At 39.8% G+C, this 17552-nt stretch overlaps 1 protein-coding gene across 1 annotated transcript in view; it reads left to right on the top strand.

Annotated features, from left to right (window-relative positions):
* The window catches only part of GABBR2 (gamma-aminobutyric acid type B receptor subunit 2), a 470259-nt gene that overhangs the window by 174071 nt on the left and 278636 nt on the right, over positions 1-17552 (top strand). The window contains exon 3 of the mRNA XM_067292420.1: positions 10365-10535. Coding sequence (XP_067148521.1) covers positions 10365-10535 — 171 coding nt within the window. The remainder of the gene's footprint in view (positions 1-10364; positions 10536-17552) is intronic.

Below are 17552 nucleotides of genomic sequence, written 5' to 3'. Positions count from 1 at the left end.
TATTTACATTTTCCATGTTCACAGAAAAAACTGCTTCCTAATTAAGCATACATAACATGCAATCTTTAGTTACAATGATAATAAATGACATCACTGTTAGATTGAATCAGCAGTATATATCCTGGTTAGTAGTGTTGATTTATCAGCATAATTTAGCCCTCTAGAAGAGGTACAGGAAATATGGGCTCCATCTGCCATTTGTATGTGAGGTATAACTCCCTGTCAAGACTTGTTTTGCAGCAACAGGTGCAGATTGGAATTTCTAGGGGTTGTTAATAAAACACTAGTCCCAGACACAGTGTAGAATCCTAGCAAAATTAAACTAATCTCTCTGATGCTCAGTAAGCTAATCTTTCCCGTCCACGAACATAAATCATTTGTTTTAGCAGATGACAGTTTATTAAAGGGAAGCCACTTTCTTACCTCCCTTGCCTAATGTGCCTTTTTTTCCTTTTCTTTTTTTAATGTATAATACTCCATGCCACAGTGTGTAGCTTCTTCTTTGGAGAGGCAAGCAGCAGGCCAGGGTAGCACCCTGTTCCCAGACTGGAATTGCTGGGTCGAGATATTCTGGCCCTCGTTCCACTAGCAAACAGGTTTCTTTTGAGCTGCAGGGGAATTTGTGGCGGAAGATTTCTGTTCCTTTAGCTGCTCTGCTCCACTGACAACTTTTTAATGTCTTTATCTAGCTATAATTACTTTGCTAAGGGTTTCTGTTATTGATTTAGCTTGGCTAATACAGTTCTTCTGAATAAAAGAGACTCTTAAACAGATTATTAACTGTTGCCTTAGATTAGGATGGCTGTTTACTCCAGGGAGAGTTCAGCACTTTTATTTTCCCCAGACTTCTGTACATCATTACTGTGGCAGACTTTTAACAGAAATGCTTCTTAGAGATAATAAAACAACCAAATATCAGAAGATAGATCCCCTTTTCTGGCAGCTTCCCTTCCCTCTGGAATTCTTGGGAGTGGAGAGTTGCTTCAGTCATCCATTCTCCAACCTCTGGACTTTTATATGTAATATATATACTCTGCATCTAGTGTTGTTTGCTTTTCTAATTTTGTTTCAGCTCTATAATATCCCTCTTCTCTTACATAATTCCTAGTCTTTCCCATTGATTTCATTAGTATTGCTTGCCATTTTCTCAAGTAAATGCTATCATCTTACTTCCCTAATGTTGGAACATGCTTGCTTCAACTTGAAAGCACTTTAGATTGATGTTTGTAGCTTAATCTACCATGCCTCGTTTCATATTGATGTAGGATCATAGTGCTAGCTTTTGCTCCCATTGTGCAGAATTGTTCCTTTATACACTTTAGGAACTTTTAGTCATCTCACTGTATTTACTGCTGGTCACAACCTTTCCGTGAAACAGCAAAATTAATGTTTTCCTCTTTCATAAAGTATATTGTTTCTGAAGAAAATTTAATTTGTTAAAACATATGCCTGACCCTAACTCCTCCTTATAAAACACTGCCTTATAATTTTCAGTTTTTCAGCAAAGTTCACCAGCTCAAATTCTTTATCCTGGCCATCTGCCATATTAGGCTGAAACATTTCTTATAAGATTGTATAATATTGTATGCTTTCCCTTCCTCTCCATTAACAAATTCTGCTTTTATTTGCAGTGTGAAGCCAAAGAAATTTCCTTGACTTCTGTGGAATAATGATGGATTTTTTTATTTGTTATTATTTTGTGAGAGCAAAATTCATCTCATTGACTTTTACTTTTTTTGGATGATTTCCAAGCCTCTTTTCAAATATAAAAGTGTCCTATAGTTTATGCCCTCAAAACTCTTTATGGCAAGACTGTTTTGCACGTACAGTGTTAAAGGGCCTTTCCTGCATCATCTGTAATGTTTTAGTGTTTTTATATTTTATGCTGTTTCCATGAGTCCTTTTGCTCTTGACTCATTCCAGAACTGTTATTTGTTGTTTCCTTTCTATTCACAGGGTAAGATAAAGCTATTAACTGTGTTTCTGTTCTGCTTCTCCATAGTTAGCAATGAGACACAACTGCTCGGCTCACTCTTGAGCCAGCCAGCTGTTTATCTTTCAAACAAAAGTATCTGCTCTATTACAAACCTGAGTGTAGGCATACTGCAAAATGTCAGAGTGACTTATAGAGTTACAATTGCATCAGTACAGTTAAATCTCACTAATTAAATCTGATTTTCAGGTACTCAGATCAAAGGCCTGAAATCAGGGTTCTGAGGAATTTGGTGAAAGTTTTGGCACTAACTTCAATGGGGTTAAGACTTTGTCTGAAAGACTACCTCAAGGTCATCCTGTAACAGACCTCTCTAGTTGGCTGTTCTTTTGCTCCTGTGTGGTCTGTGTGGTATATTATAGGGAGAAGAGCTAAAGCTCTTACCATTCATAAACTAAACATATAAGTAAAGCAACTTAAATAGCATACTTGAAAGTCCTTTTATAATGATTCCTCTCATACTGACTCCTGTCTTGAATGTTATCTAGGATATTAACATTGTTTTTCTTTTTTGACCCAATGACATTTTAAAGACAAAATTTGCTCTGATGAAATTCTGCTAATTATAGCCCCTTAATAAAGTGATCACACAAGCAATTGGGATCATTAAAAAAGTCAGAAATAGTGCATTTTATCTGTTAAATAAAGTCTTTTACTTGAGAATTTGAGCAGACTTAACTGAGATGTTAAGGCAACAGAACTTTTAATAAATCATGTCTTTTATGAAGAAATAAACATTGTTTGAATACCTTAGCCTCTTCAGTTCTCATTTTGTACTGTATTATAGTTAATATTCTTATATGAATGCTAAACCATATCTCATTTTCCTTCTGAAAGTTTTAAACTCTATTTCATCTCTGAAATTTCCATCTGAGTCATAGCTTGTATGTGTTTCCTAACTTCCACTCCTTTTAAGTTCACAGGCAGTTGCTCATAGACAGCCAGGTACTCTATCAAATAACATGCAGATTTCCTAAACAAAGATTTGCCAAGGCTGACCTGAGAAGTAGCTTCAGTTTTTCTGATGATATTCAAGCTGATATACATTAAGCTTGTATATGCTCTTTCTCTCTCTGTTTCTGCATACACATATGCACAGAGCCTGCCTGTGTATGCACACACACACCATTGTGGTATAGTGGCTTGGTGTATTTCCAGTGTGTCCTATGTTTTATAGCAATTTGAAAAAGCTTTTCTTCTGTCTTTCATCCCTCCTTGAAGTTTGCCTGTTGGCCATCATCTTTAGCAGCTTGTGTAAAATAATTTCCTGTGAAATAATGACATCATACACCCCATAGACATTTATCAATGAGTTATAATCTTGCTTATGAGATTTTTCTGCCCCAGTCTTCCTCTGTGTAGGGAGGCATCTTCGTAACACCTGTAACAAAAAAGTTTTAGCAATACATGAGTAAATATGCTGTAAAAATGCAGTAATGTGAAAAATGCTATCTTTGCAGTTTGCAAAAAGTTATATGAGCAGTAGGATTGCCATTCATCCAGATTTTTGACTAAATAACTAAAAGCTATAAAAATAAATTCCAAAAACAATAAACAGAATCAGATCTCCATGGCTTTTGGTCCTGTAGAATGAAGAAGTGAAGAAACTAGGAAAAGCTTGCCTTTCAATAGGTCTCATGTTTTGAAACACCAGCAAATGAACATTAGCCCTCAAATACAGAGGATTTATGTTCAGTTAGCAAGCACCATGCCATCTCAATGCGCATATGGATGGCCAGCGTTGTGAACATATTGAATTATCAGATAGTTTAAAGCTTTTGTTATTGCGACGAGGAAGGCCAAGGCCCATTTGGAATTAAATCTGGCAAGGGATGTCAAGGACAACAAGAAGGGCTTCTTCAAATACATCAGTAGCAAGAGGAAGACTAGGAAAAATGTGGGCCCTTTGCTGAATGGGGTGGGTGACCTGGTGACAAAGGATGCAGAGAAGGCAGAGTTACTGAATGCCACCTTTGCTTCAGTCTTTACTGCTCAGGCCAGCCCTCAGGAGTGCCAGACCCTGGAGACAAGAGAGAAAGTCTGGAGAAAGGAAGACTTTCCCTTGGTCAAGGAGGATCAGGTTGGAGATCATTTAAGCAAACCTGACACCCACAAATCCATGGGCCCCGATGGGATGCACCCACGAGTGCTGAGGGAGCTGGCGGATGTTATTGCTAGGCCACTCTTCATCATCTTTGAAAGTCATGGAGAACAGGAGAGGTGCCTGAAGAGTGGAAGAAAGCCAATGTCACCCCAGTCTTCAAAAAGGGCAAGAAGGAGGACCCAGGGTACTACAGGCCAATCAGCCTCACCTCCATCCCTGAAAAGGTGATGGAGCAGCTCATGCTGGAGGCCATCTCCACGCACATGGAGGAAAAGAAGGTGATCAGGAGTAGTCAGCATGGCTTCACCAAGGGGAAATCATGCTTAACCAATCTGATAGCCTTCTCTGATGGAATGACTGGCTGGGGAGATGAGGGGAGAGCAGTGAATGTTGTCTACCTAGACTTCAGCAAGGCTTTCGACACTGTCTCCCATAACATCCTCATAGACAAGCTCAGGAAGTGTGGGTTAGATGAGTGGACAGTGAGGTGGCTTGAGAACTGGCTGAATGGCAGAGCTCAGAGGGTTGCGATCAGCGGCACAGAGTCTAGTTGGAGGCCTGTAGCTAGCGGTGTCCCCCAGGGGTCAGTACTGGGTCCGGTCTTGTTCAACTTCTTCATCAATGACCTGGATGAAGGGACAGAGTGCACCCTCAGCAAGTTTGCCAACGATACAAAACTGGGAGGAGTGGCGGATACCCCAGAGGGCTGTGCTGCCATTCAGAGAGACCTGGACAGGCTGGAGAGGTGGGTGGAGAGGAACCTCATGAAGTTCAACAAAGGCAAGTGCAGGATTCTGCACCTAGGGAGGAATAATGCCAGTCACCAGTGCAGGTTGGAGGTTGACCTGCTGGAAAGCAGCTCTGCAGAGAAGGACCTGGGAGTGCTGGTGGACAACAAGTTGACCATGAGCCAGCAATGCACTCTTGTGGCCAAGAAGGCCAATGGTATCCTGGGCTGCATTAGGAGGAGCATTGACAGCAGGTCGAAGGAGGTGATCCTTCCCCTCTACTCAGCCCTGGTGAGGCCACATCTGGAGTACTGTGTCCAGTTCTGGGCTCCCCAGTACAAGAGGGATGTGTCACTACTGGAGCAAGTCTAGCGAAGGGCTACAAAGATGATTAGGGGACTGGAGCATTTCTCTTATGAGGAAGGGCTGAGAGAGCTGGGCCTGTTTAGCCTGGAGAAGAGAAGACTGAGTGGGGATCTTATCAATGTATACAAATATCTTAAGGGAGGGTGTCAAGAGGATGGGGCCAGAGTCTTCTCGGTGGTGCCCAGCGACAGGACGCGAGGCAACGGGCACAAACTGAAACACAGACAGTTCCATCTGAATATGAGGAAAAACTTCTTTACTGTGAGGGTGACAGGGCACTGGAATAGGTTGCCCAGAGAGATTGTGGAATCTCCTTCTCTGGAGATATTCAGAACCTGCCTGGACGTGATCCTGTGCAACATGCTCTAGGTGACCCTGCTTGATCAGGGGGGTTGGACTAGATGATCTCCAGAGGTCCCTTCCAACCTCAGCCATTCTGTGATTCTGTGATTCTGTGAGGTGATTCAATAGGAAAGGCTCCTTGGATCACCTTTCAGATGGAAGGGGGTTACTGCCTACTGGGGTATGGAACTCCTTACTACCGTAAGGGGTATTGTACCATCCCAGTATGCGGGGGAAGAGCATATTGGGATGGTTCAAGACTTATTTAGGATGTTTAGGGTAAGGATCAGAGGTGAGGAAAGAGAGGAATCAAGGTGGTTGGGGAGGAACAAGCATGGGAAAATAGAGGTGAGAGGGGATAAAAGCGGCCAGTCATGTGTAAACACGTTGCTGGTCAGTGCACTTGTCTGGTCATGCACTGTGCCTGATCAGTGCAGTCTGTCCTGTTTTCTCATTAAACTCCATTTCTAATCATTTTCCTGGGTGAAAAAGCTATTTTGTGTGCATGGAGGTCTAAGCGCAAGCAACTGGAGCGAGGACCACAAGTTGTAGGGCCCATGTGTCTGTGAGACCAGCAACTGGAGGGACCAAAGTGTATGCATATTGTGTGGATGTGTTTGTCAGCGTGTGATTGCTATCAAATATCAAGTCAGACTAGCTGGTGAGCAGGATAAGTGGCTTAAGAGTCAGGTATCAAAGCTGCTGTAAGTCTGGGCTGGGTACTGGAGAGACCAGATGGTCTGAGAGTTGGCTGCTGGAGAGACCAGGAGGTCCAACACAGCTACCACAAGGTTTGTGTGTGGACTGAGAGACCCATTTGCATGTGCGTGTCTCTGTGTGTGAGGCAGCTGGAGACGAGGGGATACAAGGGCCAGCTGCTGGCTAGACTGAGCAACTAAGGACATTGACTGGAGGGATTCACAGTGTGTGTGTGTGTGTGTGTGTGTGTATGTGTATGTGTATGTGCAGGTCTGAGCATCAGCAGTTGCAGTGTGGCCAGACTGTCGCCTTAGGGGCTCATATGCCCAGGTAGCAGCAACTGGGGAGCCTAGGGGATCCAGAGGCCAGTTGCTGGTTAGACTGAGTGTCTAAGTCCAGCTACTGGAAAGAACCATATTGTATATATTTGTACCTATTTCCCACTGACAGACATTCATCCTGATCAGCCAGAGGGAGTGGAACAAGGTAAGGCCATCGGTGCTGCCTGCATTTATCTGAGTGCTGTATTATTTGTGTTCACATGTATGGATAGCCATGCATTTGTGCATTGTGTGCAAGTGTGTATGTGTGTCTATTGGGAATACGGGCTGAGCCTTGCTATGAGCTGGACCTGCCACATGCAGCTGCATCAGCCTCGCCTCTACCTGGCTACAGGATTCAGCAGTTCCTAACAAAGGTCGTTAGGAATTTCACAGAATAAATTCCTTGCCTCTATGTAGGTCAAGTACATTGGCAGCCTTTCTCATTTTGTGGTTTCTTTTTGTGGTACATCATAGCTATCCATCTGGTTTTTTTTACTGCAAGTTTTCAGTTTAATAAAGGGTGTAGGAACTATTTTCTGGGTTTTGGTGATTAGTGCACACATTTTCTGGACTGTTCTTCTTGCATCGTTTCCTTGCAATTGCTGAGGATTGGATTTAATAATCAAGGTCTAGTTTTGTATTGCAGTAGGCCAACTAGTCATATGCCACCAACTGAAAATACTGCTTTTTAAGTCAGTAGCTTCATTGCTCATCACTTGGAGCTTCCTCCTTCCAGAGCATAACCTCTGGAAAGAAATGGTGGGTCTCTCCTACTTTTGGTACTCATAAAAACAACATGCTCTTAGACTCTGCTGCTTTGTCAACACATATTAGCAGTAGATGACATACTCCTTCACTCCCACCAGAGTACAGATAACACTCCTGTCTGTACACAGCAGTATACCCCTTTTCCCTTTTCCCTTTCAACCTCAGCCATTCTGTGATTCTGTGATTCTGTGTGATTATGTATATTTTGCTGATATTGCCATATATTCATGCTCTATTACACACTTTTTCAGTAAGTCTACAGTGTGTCAATGTATTTTTTTATTAACATGATCTTTTCATTGCTTCTTTTTAAAACAGTGTGTGTTTTTTTCTTCTTCCTTTGACCTCTCTGTCTCTTTCAATGCTGAATATTATGTACTGGCGATTGTTGGGTTGAATTGATTGCATGGCCTCAAATACTTGTAGGGATGGTTTAACTTACCTTTTCTGAGAAAGAAAAAAAAATGGACTGGCATAACTATTTCAGGTTATTAATCCATATCTCATGAGTGCCTTATTAAAATTACAAAGTGATGCAGAATGAGACAAACCATGGATTATGTGGGGCTTGAAAGAAAGGCGTCTGGACATATCCTTCATTCTAAAGTTTTTCTGAGCATGAAGCTTTCCCATTTTATATTTTAATAAAACCTACCTTCACAAAGAAAATGAAAAGGACTGACTTTTTGTAATTCAGGTGTTGGTATTGTTACACATAAACCTGGATTCATCTCACCTCACTTTACATGGCTGAGCCATCTAAGTTATGAGTCTTCATCTTGTTTTAATCAGTGAAGAGCTGGAATGTTTGAATCACTCTAGAATTGTATGTTTCCCATCATTGTTTCTCAAGGGAATTAGAACAATTAGGATCCTAATTTAGGCACCTTTTTTTTAAGTCACTAAAATGTCTAAGGATGAATCTGGACCATCTTGCCTATATCACAGATCTTCCCTCTAAAGCCAGCTCATAGCTGTGGAGTAGCTCCACATTACTAAGGCATTCTGTACTTTTGATCAGAAAATGTATTGTTCTGTGTGTGAGTCTTAGTTAGGTAAACCTTGCATATTTTGCTTGTCACTACTGTGACTTCAGCCTTGCCCTTCATTTATTTACAGCAAAAGTCTTGAGGAGTTCTTTTTCTTAAGGATCAAATTGTATTCAATACAGAACCATAATGACTTGAAAAGCAAGTCCTTTGCCCCACCAGGCTGTGAGCTGCCAAGCTGCTGAGAGGCATTCCTCTTCATGCTGGATTTCTAAAGTAAATTTCCTCTCTTTTTCAGTCATAGATGGAGGTCCTTATTTCCACTTTCATTATGCAGTATATACACAATGTTCACCATTAGAGGACTAGACAGAAAAGTTGCCTCATAGGTATAACTAGGCATCTCTTCATTCTTTTTCCCTTAAAATTGGTTCTTCACAAACTCACAGCAGATTATTAAGTGTTATGAAGTGCAGAGTGAGCCAACTAACACTATTTTGGAAAATCAAGACTACAATATCACAGTATATCATAGTGTGCATGCTTCATAAAACCTAACAAAAAAGCCATCACTATATTAAAAAGATTTTACATTAGACTTACAGGGCAAAATAAAAAGTCTTAAAAATCCTCTCTAGTTGCTCACTGGTGAAGAAAAGAAATCTTTTCTTTCTGAATGCTAGACTGTAAGCTGGCTGGCTGTGCACATTTTCAGCTGTTTGGATTTCAGGTTCTATAGTTAGGAAAATAAATTATATTCAGGCTTTGGAGGTTATAACAATGCAATATGTTCTTTTGGGGTCTAAAATCAGATATAGGATGAGTCCTATCTCTGCCAGGCTAAATCCAGATTTTATAAACATGAATAAATGTTTAGATCTGTTATTTTAAATTAGGCTTATCTATTGTGAAATTCAAAAGAAGGTTTCTTGCCCAATTATACTGAACATTTGACTGAAAAAAGTGTAAACTTAATATTATGGTTGGATGCACTTATATAAGTTTGAATTCACCTCCACTTTTTGACTCTTTATTAATTTTGAAGGATTTAACATAACTGTATTAGGGAGCTTATTTTTTCTACATTTAAACCAATTTGCATTAAATCAGTACTCTAAAAAACCCTCAGTAACCATGTATGGCAGACAAAAGGCTGAGAAGCACATTCATGGCATCCTTAAACATATTGCAGGAAATAACCAAAAGTATCTCAGGAATAGGAGCATTTTCGGAATGTGAATATGCAGGCACACCCTGCATAACACTTACTGAAAATCATTCACAAAAACATGCTACCTTTAATTCAGACAGAAGAATTCAATGACGTTTTCTGATTTATTGTGTTCAAGGGTTTTGTCTTTTCTTTCATTACAAACACTCTTAACCCATGTACCAGTTTTGGTGTTTTCGCATGTGTAGAATTTGCCACAGGTCCCCTTTGACAACACAGACCACTGGGGGCTGCTCCAGTGAAGGAAACTGGGAGCCAAGTAAACTTCTGAGCTCCGATCTTGGCTGCCATAACCATTCCCTCTGTTTAAGGCACCTAAAGCTGTTCTATTACCTGAAGATTACTTGAAGAGGTGCTACAACTGTTCAGCCCCCACTTCAAAGAAATAAGAGTTTTGAGAATAGCCTCTTGAATCTATTCTCAGTTTTTATGAAGACAGTGTAGAGGGAAGTTGACAGGGAATTCATCATAGGGATTTATTCCCGTAGAGATTCTTGCCCTGGGGAATATGTAAGTGGGATGATCTCAAACAGAGGATTTTACACCATAAATTTTAATGATTCCCTGGTTTAACTTTGTAGCGGGTGGTTTGTAGAGCTAAGGTATTTAAAGAATCCCTCTAAAAATATTGCAGTCTTTTCTTTCTGGGAGTAAATCATTCTAGTAGGACTTCCAAATTGTATGATGATGAAAATTCTCCAGATGTCCACAATTTGTGGATTTTGCCTTGTTGCACTGAGAAGAACAAAATTTTTCTTCAGCTGGTTACTAGATGACTCATGATGACTTTCACTTCTTTGTTGTTGGTTTTTTTTTTTCAGCTTTCATTTGCAGCTACAACCCCAGAGTTGGCAGATAAGAAAAAATATCCTTATTTCTTCCGGACAGTGCCATCTGATAATGCAGTGAATCCAGCAATTTTGAAGTTACTCAAATATTATCAGTGGAAGAGAGTAGGAACTTTAACCCAGGATGTACAAAGATTCTCTGAGGTAAGACTTGAATAATTTCCAGTATAAAAAGGGAGCTTCTAAATCAGACTTCCAAGGAGCCAGTTCCTCCATTAATAGCAATTCAGTAAAAAGAAACAGACCCACTGTTTCAGTTCTGCTTGGTTTTGTCTTACTAGGTCACATTTGTTGCATTCAGTAAACTTAATTCCCTTATTTGACTAGCTATGGTAAAAACTACTAATGCTTTGCCTTGACTGTATTTTTACACCAAGATAATTGCATCTAAGTACAAAGGTTACAAAAATCACTTTTTTTGTAGCAAGGGATCCTTTACACTTTTCACTTGCAGAAGTGTATGATTTTGAAGGTGACTTGTGTCCTGTCATTGGTTAAGATGAGAAATTAAATCTAATTTCATCTTTATCTTTCTTTCATGTTTTTATTATTTATTATAGGCATCAGTCTGAACATTTCTTTATTGAGACAAAATCTGCTAAGTCTATGGCTGAAAAGTTGTATGGTGGAGGAGCTTACTGAGGTAGAAATGACTGCAGCCTCCAGGACTGATAAAAGCAATTATTGTGTACCCTCCAAAGCTCTGTGTTTCATCTTGAGCAACATTTTCGTCACAGAAATTGATAGAAAGTATGGAACAAGTGTCTTAAACATGCTGTTAACAACATAGGAGTAAAGAGAAAACATCCTATAAGTAATTACTCAGAGGAAGACAAAGGAAGGAGTTGGTCCGTTAAGTGACAGGGAGGCAGAACTAATATAGGATGCCAGTGAAAAAAATACTGTTTCATGGTTGTTATTTTTCTCCTTCCTCAGCATTCATTAAAAAAGGCTGACTAATCTGAAGACTAACATAATTAACATTAGTGAAGAGGGGTAAGAACAGGTTAGAGTCTGCTTAGATGAGTTAGATATTTTCAAATTCTCTGGCACTATTTATTCACTATGGAGTACTTAAGAAATCTAAGAATCTTCACTTACAGACTGAGAATTCAAGGATAACAAGTAGGATATTGCAGGGGGAGGGAAGAAGTCTCTGTGTCTGTCTTTCCAAAAAAGAAAATGAAGACCTAGGGAATTAGGGAGCAGTCACCTAAATTCAATTCCTGGAAAGATGCTTGAATGGATTATCTGTTTGGCATCATCCTGAAGATAACAACATGCTAAACAAAGGCCAAAATGGATTTGTCAAGAACAAATCAGGTAAAGCAATATAATTTCCTTCTATGACAAGATAACAGGTCTCTAGGAGATAGGGTAAGGATGAATGCAATGTTTTATGACTTATAAAAATATCAAAGACATTCCAAAAGAAAACTAGGGAAACTGATCTTGAGAAAGATTCTGTAAGATCAGCCTCTAACCAATATGCTTGCCACCAGTGTTAATAATAATTTCAAGAAGTGATTATTGGTGGTTCATTGTCAAATGAGAAAGATGGGGTTCTATCAAGTGGTTTTCTGCTTCTGGTACTACTCTGTGTGGTCATAAGCAATCTAGATAACAAGACAGAGAAAGTGTTTATTAAATCTGCAGATGATGCCTACTTGGAAAAAGCTGCAAGCACTTTGCATAGAGCAGGATTAGGTTTCAAAATGATCTTGATAAGTAGAGAGAGGTTTTAAAATAAATAGTATATAAATGAATAAGTGCAAAATACTAGACTTAGATAATCAGCTCTATTAATGAATAATGACTATCTAGACAGTAGATCTCTGGAGAAAGATACAGGAAGCAATACAATGGATCATAAACTGGGTGAGAGCTAAGAATTCCAGGCTACTATAAAAAGTAGGAAAGAAGCAAATAGCTCCTATTTCCCCATCTCGTGTTGAAAATAGCTCTCATTTCCCCACTTCAGACAAAGTAAACTGTCATCTCGGCTTAGTGCTAGTTAGGTGCAAGTTAGAACACCATGTCTAGTTCGGACTTCAAGAAGGATATAGATGAGGGAAGTCTATGAAAAAGTTACGAAAATCTAGAAACGTATCTTATGAGAAAGACTGGAAGAACTGGATTAGCTCAGTGAGGTGTCTAAAAGAAAATATGGTAACAGTTTTCAAATACATAGAAGTAGCTTCAGAGAGAAAGGGAATAAGGAGTTTTCCATGCTTATGATGCATCATACAAAAATAACAGACAAACTGCAGCAAGGAAAATTCAGGTTACACATCAGGAATTTCTTTTTGGTAGTAAGAAAAACAGAACACTGGGATAGACTGGGTAGGTTGCTGAACCTCCATCATGAAGGTTCTTCAAGAAAAGCCTAAACAATCATGATATAGATATTCTCAGTCTTCCTCTGGGACAGAGGAATGAGCTAGGAGACATGCCAAGGCTTTTTCTTGTTTTTATTCTGACTCCATGACATGTCCAATTCCTCTCCCTTTCGTCCTCTGTTCACAAAGAAAATATTTTAAATCAGTTTTATCAATTACGCATATTAAAAGCTTTCTACAAGGTAAGTCACAGATTGCAATCATTCTACTTCAGCTAGTCATGTTTATCTTGATCACTTAACAAATGTTAAAACTGCAGCTTTCTAGGGTACACTAGAACACTGTACATGAATTCAAAGTCTTTCCATTCTTCTTGAAAGAGAAGTGACACCCTTCTGTGTCAGACTGCAACCTCAGTTGCAGTATGATTTATTAAAGCCTTCAGGTAATGAAAGATCCAATTAACTCTTCACTTGAATTCAGATAACTTTGAGAGCATGTCGAGCCCCCAGTCTTTGAAATGATTAGGGCTTAACCCTTCCTTTTTCAGCTTCATGCAGTTTCCTTCATGTTCTAGTGCAGATAATGAAATTACAACAGGTTGTCAGGGAGCAGCAAGGGCCAGCTGCTTCCAAAGGGCTGGGGATTTGGGAGCCAAGGGCAGGGTAGGAGCTGTGCCACCCAGGGTTCAGTCCCGCTGTACCTGGGCGAGGTGAGCAGGGCAGACCCAGACATCATGTCCAGCTTCAACCAGGAGTCTAGATCGTTAGGTAAGTTCATGGTGATGAGGCAGGTCCAAGGTCAAGCTGGGAAGTCAGTCTGTAGGTCGGGGCCAGGTCGAGTGATTGCCAGGCAGGTCCGTGATGACAAGAGAGGTCCAAGGTCAAGCGCAGAAATCAGTCTGCAGGTTGGGATCCAGATCCACCAGGTCCATGTCCAGGCAGGGGAACAGCTGTGGCTGAGCTGGAGACCAGAACTCCACCAACATAGCTCAGGCAGGGACTGGAGGCCCTGGGCTGAGCTTAAAAAGAGCTCCTGGGCACAGAGGCAGAGGGTGTGGATGGAGGCTTGAGGGCCCTTGGGGCCTATTAGTTCCTTTCGGACCCTGGCATAGGTCTGTATGTGCACTGTGAAACATCACTCTTTCCTCTAAAGGAACATCAGGCAAAAATGGCCTTCTAAGTATAGTCTAAACTATATTTATTTTCCTAACTTTTTTTGAAAGTGACAAAATACTTAGTTGAATAACATCTTAAACTTATATCTTTGGTGTAAAATCCCCCAAAGGCTGTGATTCTTCTTTTCTATGCTGAAAAACGTATTAAATGTCATGAGGCAGGAAATAACTGAATAGCATTTCTGTTTACTCTCATATAAAACAAGCAGAAATTAATAGGGTCTTTGACAGGGCCTATGTACTAACTCAGGAGGTTTTACTTTCAGCAGCAATTTGTTCAGCAGTATGTAACTTCCTGCTCTCTCCTTATTTTTTTTATTTCTGGGAAAGAGTGTATCAGTTTGACAAATCTTGTTTTCTTCTTTTATCTAGAACACTGCATATCTGTCTGAATTTCCTCCAGTTGCCCTTCCACCTAAACACATGGAGGGACAGAGATTGCCTCCTTGTTCATGTTATGTAGGAAAGAGAAGACTTCACATCCCTTTAGTTTAGTCATCAGGAACTCGAATTGCCTCTCATCAGCAGCTATCTAGCTCCAGGTTCTGTGGCTGATGTTATTTCCCAATCACTCTATTTTTCTTTAGTTTGATCACTGTCTGCTCTCTCTTTGCGATTTTTACTATGATCTTATATCATGAAGAATGAAGTTCGCCTAACTTGTCCACACGCTGTCAACTGACTCTGAAAGTCATAAAGCTGTTTGTTGTCTTATCTTCTTTTGTAATGAGGGAGTTGTGTCAATTGCTTAGATTTTTCAGTCTAACTCTAACTTATCTCTGGAGGTCAAAATTACAGAGCATCTCTTTCTTCTGTTACAACTGTTTCCTTTGGAAATCCTTCCTGCAGAGACCTTGCTTTATCACCCTCGATTCTTTTTACTTAGTGGAAAAACTCCTCTTTCATATAAACAAGTGTTTCATCTTTCTTATTTACCAGGTCAGATAGTTAGACAAGAGATAAGCAGAGAGAAAGGAGAATTTTATGCAGCATGTTCTCAGTTCTTGAAGTACATAGGCAATGTCTGTATATCTCATACCACTGGCATGACATGAGGCTCCATTGGTCAGATCCTAAGGGCCATGTCTCTTCAAGTGACTCGAGTTTTATGGTTGTCAACAACAAAGACTCTCAGTGTTCTCTGTAAGTTCTTCATGTCTGTTTGCACAACCGCAAGTGCCTCTTCCACTGGAATAATATCTAAGTTGTGTAAGTACACTTGGTATAAGAGTATTAAACAAGGTTCATCAGTTCTGTTACTTAACTAGGGCAAGTTCATACCCATCGTGCTTCTGTGTCCTAGATTTTTTAGATTGCTGCCCTGTTCTCATCCACTGGGAGAAGTTTCTGTTTCAAAAGTTAGTAATTCTATTGCAAAGGTTTATAAATGAGGTTACAAAATATTTTCAGGGTTTTTGGCTTTAAGTGTTTGCTATGGCATAGAATCATAGAAAAATTTAGGTTTGAAGGGACCTCAGGAGGTTGCCTGGTCCAACCCCCTGTTCAGGGCAAGGCTAGCTTTAACGTTTATCATCCCTGAGGAAATAAAGCTGTTGCACACACAATTCTGAGAAAAGTCTTGCCTGTGTCCTGGTTCCAGTTCTCAGGTGAGCTTCCAGGTGACTGGAAATTTTGCAGCATTTGGTGCTTCCAATTTGGCTGCTGTCTAGCACTACCTATTAGAGATCATATTTTGAATTAGGCGAAGGCTGGAGCGATATTCCTGTGGTCTGTGTTTGCTCTATTTCATGTTTGGTGTTAGGATTCATGAGAAGGACTTATCTATCAGTAACTCAAAAGTGTTAGGAGCTACAGTACTGGAGAAGCTGTACAGGCTTCAGAATACAGCTGCAAAAACAGTTAGAAGTGTTCTTATGTACTGGTTTTCCGATACTGCTGTATTTGTTAGTCAGTAATTCCAGTTTATCTTGCTAACTTCCTTAAGTATTTTGCTCTTTTTTCATGCATATTGCCCATTTTACTGATATACATTTTTTGGTTCATAGCATGTTTCAAACTGAAAGTTGGCACTTGATTGCAGTGGTTACGCTAAGACGGACTCTTGCTTCCTTGCTTTGTGAGAGGACATTTCTAGAAATTCATCAATTACTTCTTTTGGCCCTTTGTCATGTTAAAGCGCAGCAAAAATGAATTTTATCTTCCTATTTGCTAGGGTATTTATGGTATTACCAAATTTTTTTATTTTAATATATATTTTCCTCCCACTGAGTATCATGTTTGGGATTGTTATTAAAAAAAGTTAAATTCTGATTTTCTCAAGTGACTCTTTGTTTTTCTGTACTTCTTAATAGTCATCTCTTTATACAATTTTTCTGCTTCTTCCTGGAAATACTGAGAACTCCTAATGCAATTTAATCAGTGTAGGTGGCATTTCAAAAAGAGGAAAGAAATGAGGAGTGCTCAGTAAGCTAATGAAATAAATTAACAATATGAAAAATAAAAGAAGATTTCCTCTTGTGACTGTGTCACGATCATCGCTGACCTTAATGACCTAAAGTACCTTAGTGCCAAAAACTCAAAACAAAAATCCCTTGTAAGTGGACAAAATTAACATTCTTAAGATTTCTAAAGGTTGTTCTGCATTTTGTGCAGTGACATCTGCTTCAAGGATCAGTGGGTCTTCAGGTCCGTTTTACCTAAATTGAAAGCATTTAACACCTATAAATAAAGTTATTGTACACTTGCTCACTCCCTACAGAGTCTGTAAACTAGGATCTGAGTAAGTGGTCAGTTCTGATAAGAATCTGTTGAAAAAGTAGTTACTGTGAGAGACTTACTGAGGGGTTGAGAGGGATTAGGCAGGGAAAAGAGATATCAGGTGATCTTTCAAATTTTAACCACGAACTGAGCTTGAGACACCATTTTTTTTCTGTATAAATGGCAGTATGTATAAACTGCAGTTTTCAAGGTTTGATTGCACTGTTTGACTTCTCAGGCTTGGCTTATGGGGAAAGGCAGATGAGCAGACACTTCTAGTCTCCATCACAGTTGCCAAGAGGTTTTAGGGCAGCAAGAGAAAACCTTTTTCTCCAAGAAACATGGAAGCGTCAAATTCACCAGACACCAGCAATGTTGAAACTGGAAGTTCCAGACAGTACTCCATGATTTCATCCTAGAAGGGTCCCTGTGCCTTCAGCATCAAGAGTAGGAGAAAGTAGAAAAGCAAACAAAATATAAGAGAGATGAGACACAGAAGGCGGTCAAAGAAAAATATGGAGAAAAGGCATTGAAGGAAGAGAGTGAGAGCAGGAAAACTGAGACATTATAAATGTCAGTGTTTAACCATTAGAACTTCTCCAAACTTTCTCTCCCCAATGTTTCTTATTTTTTCAAGCTGCCATGTCTTCCTCTTCTATTCATACTTTTTTTTCTTTTGTGCTTTAATTCTTTCTTTCTACAAAAGCCTTTCAGATCTCTTTTACTGGTTCAGATTTTTGTCTACAAAGAAAACTACAAGATATCTGCTTGCCATGTGTTTCCTTTCACGGTTCCACCCAGAAATTTCTCCCAACTCCATGTGCTCGGATGCTTTCAGGGAAGGACCCATCTCCCCCTAACACAGACTACAATAATCAGAACAAGATAAATAAGAAGCTGCTGCCCAGTCAGGTTTCTGACAGAATA

The sequence above is a fragment of the Apteryx mantelli genome, chromosome 2 (assembly GCF_036417845.1).
Source record: "Apteryx mantelli isolate bAptMan1 chromosome 2, bAptMan1.hap1, whole genome shotgun sequence".
NCBI lineage: Eukaryota > Metazoa > Chordata > Aves > Apterygiformes > Apterygidae > Apteryx > Apteryx mantelli.
This window is presented reverse-complemented; position numbering and strand designations above follow the sequence as displayed.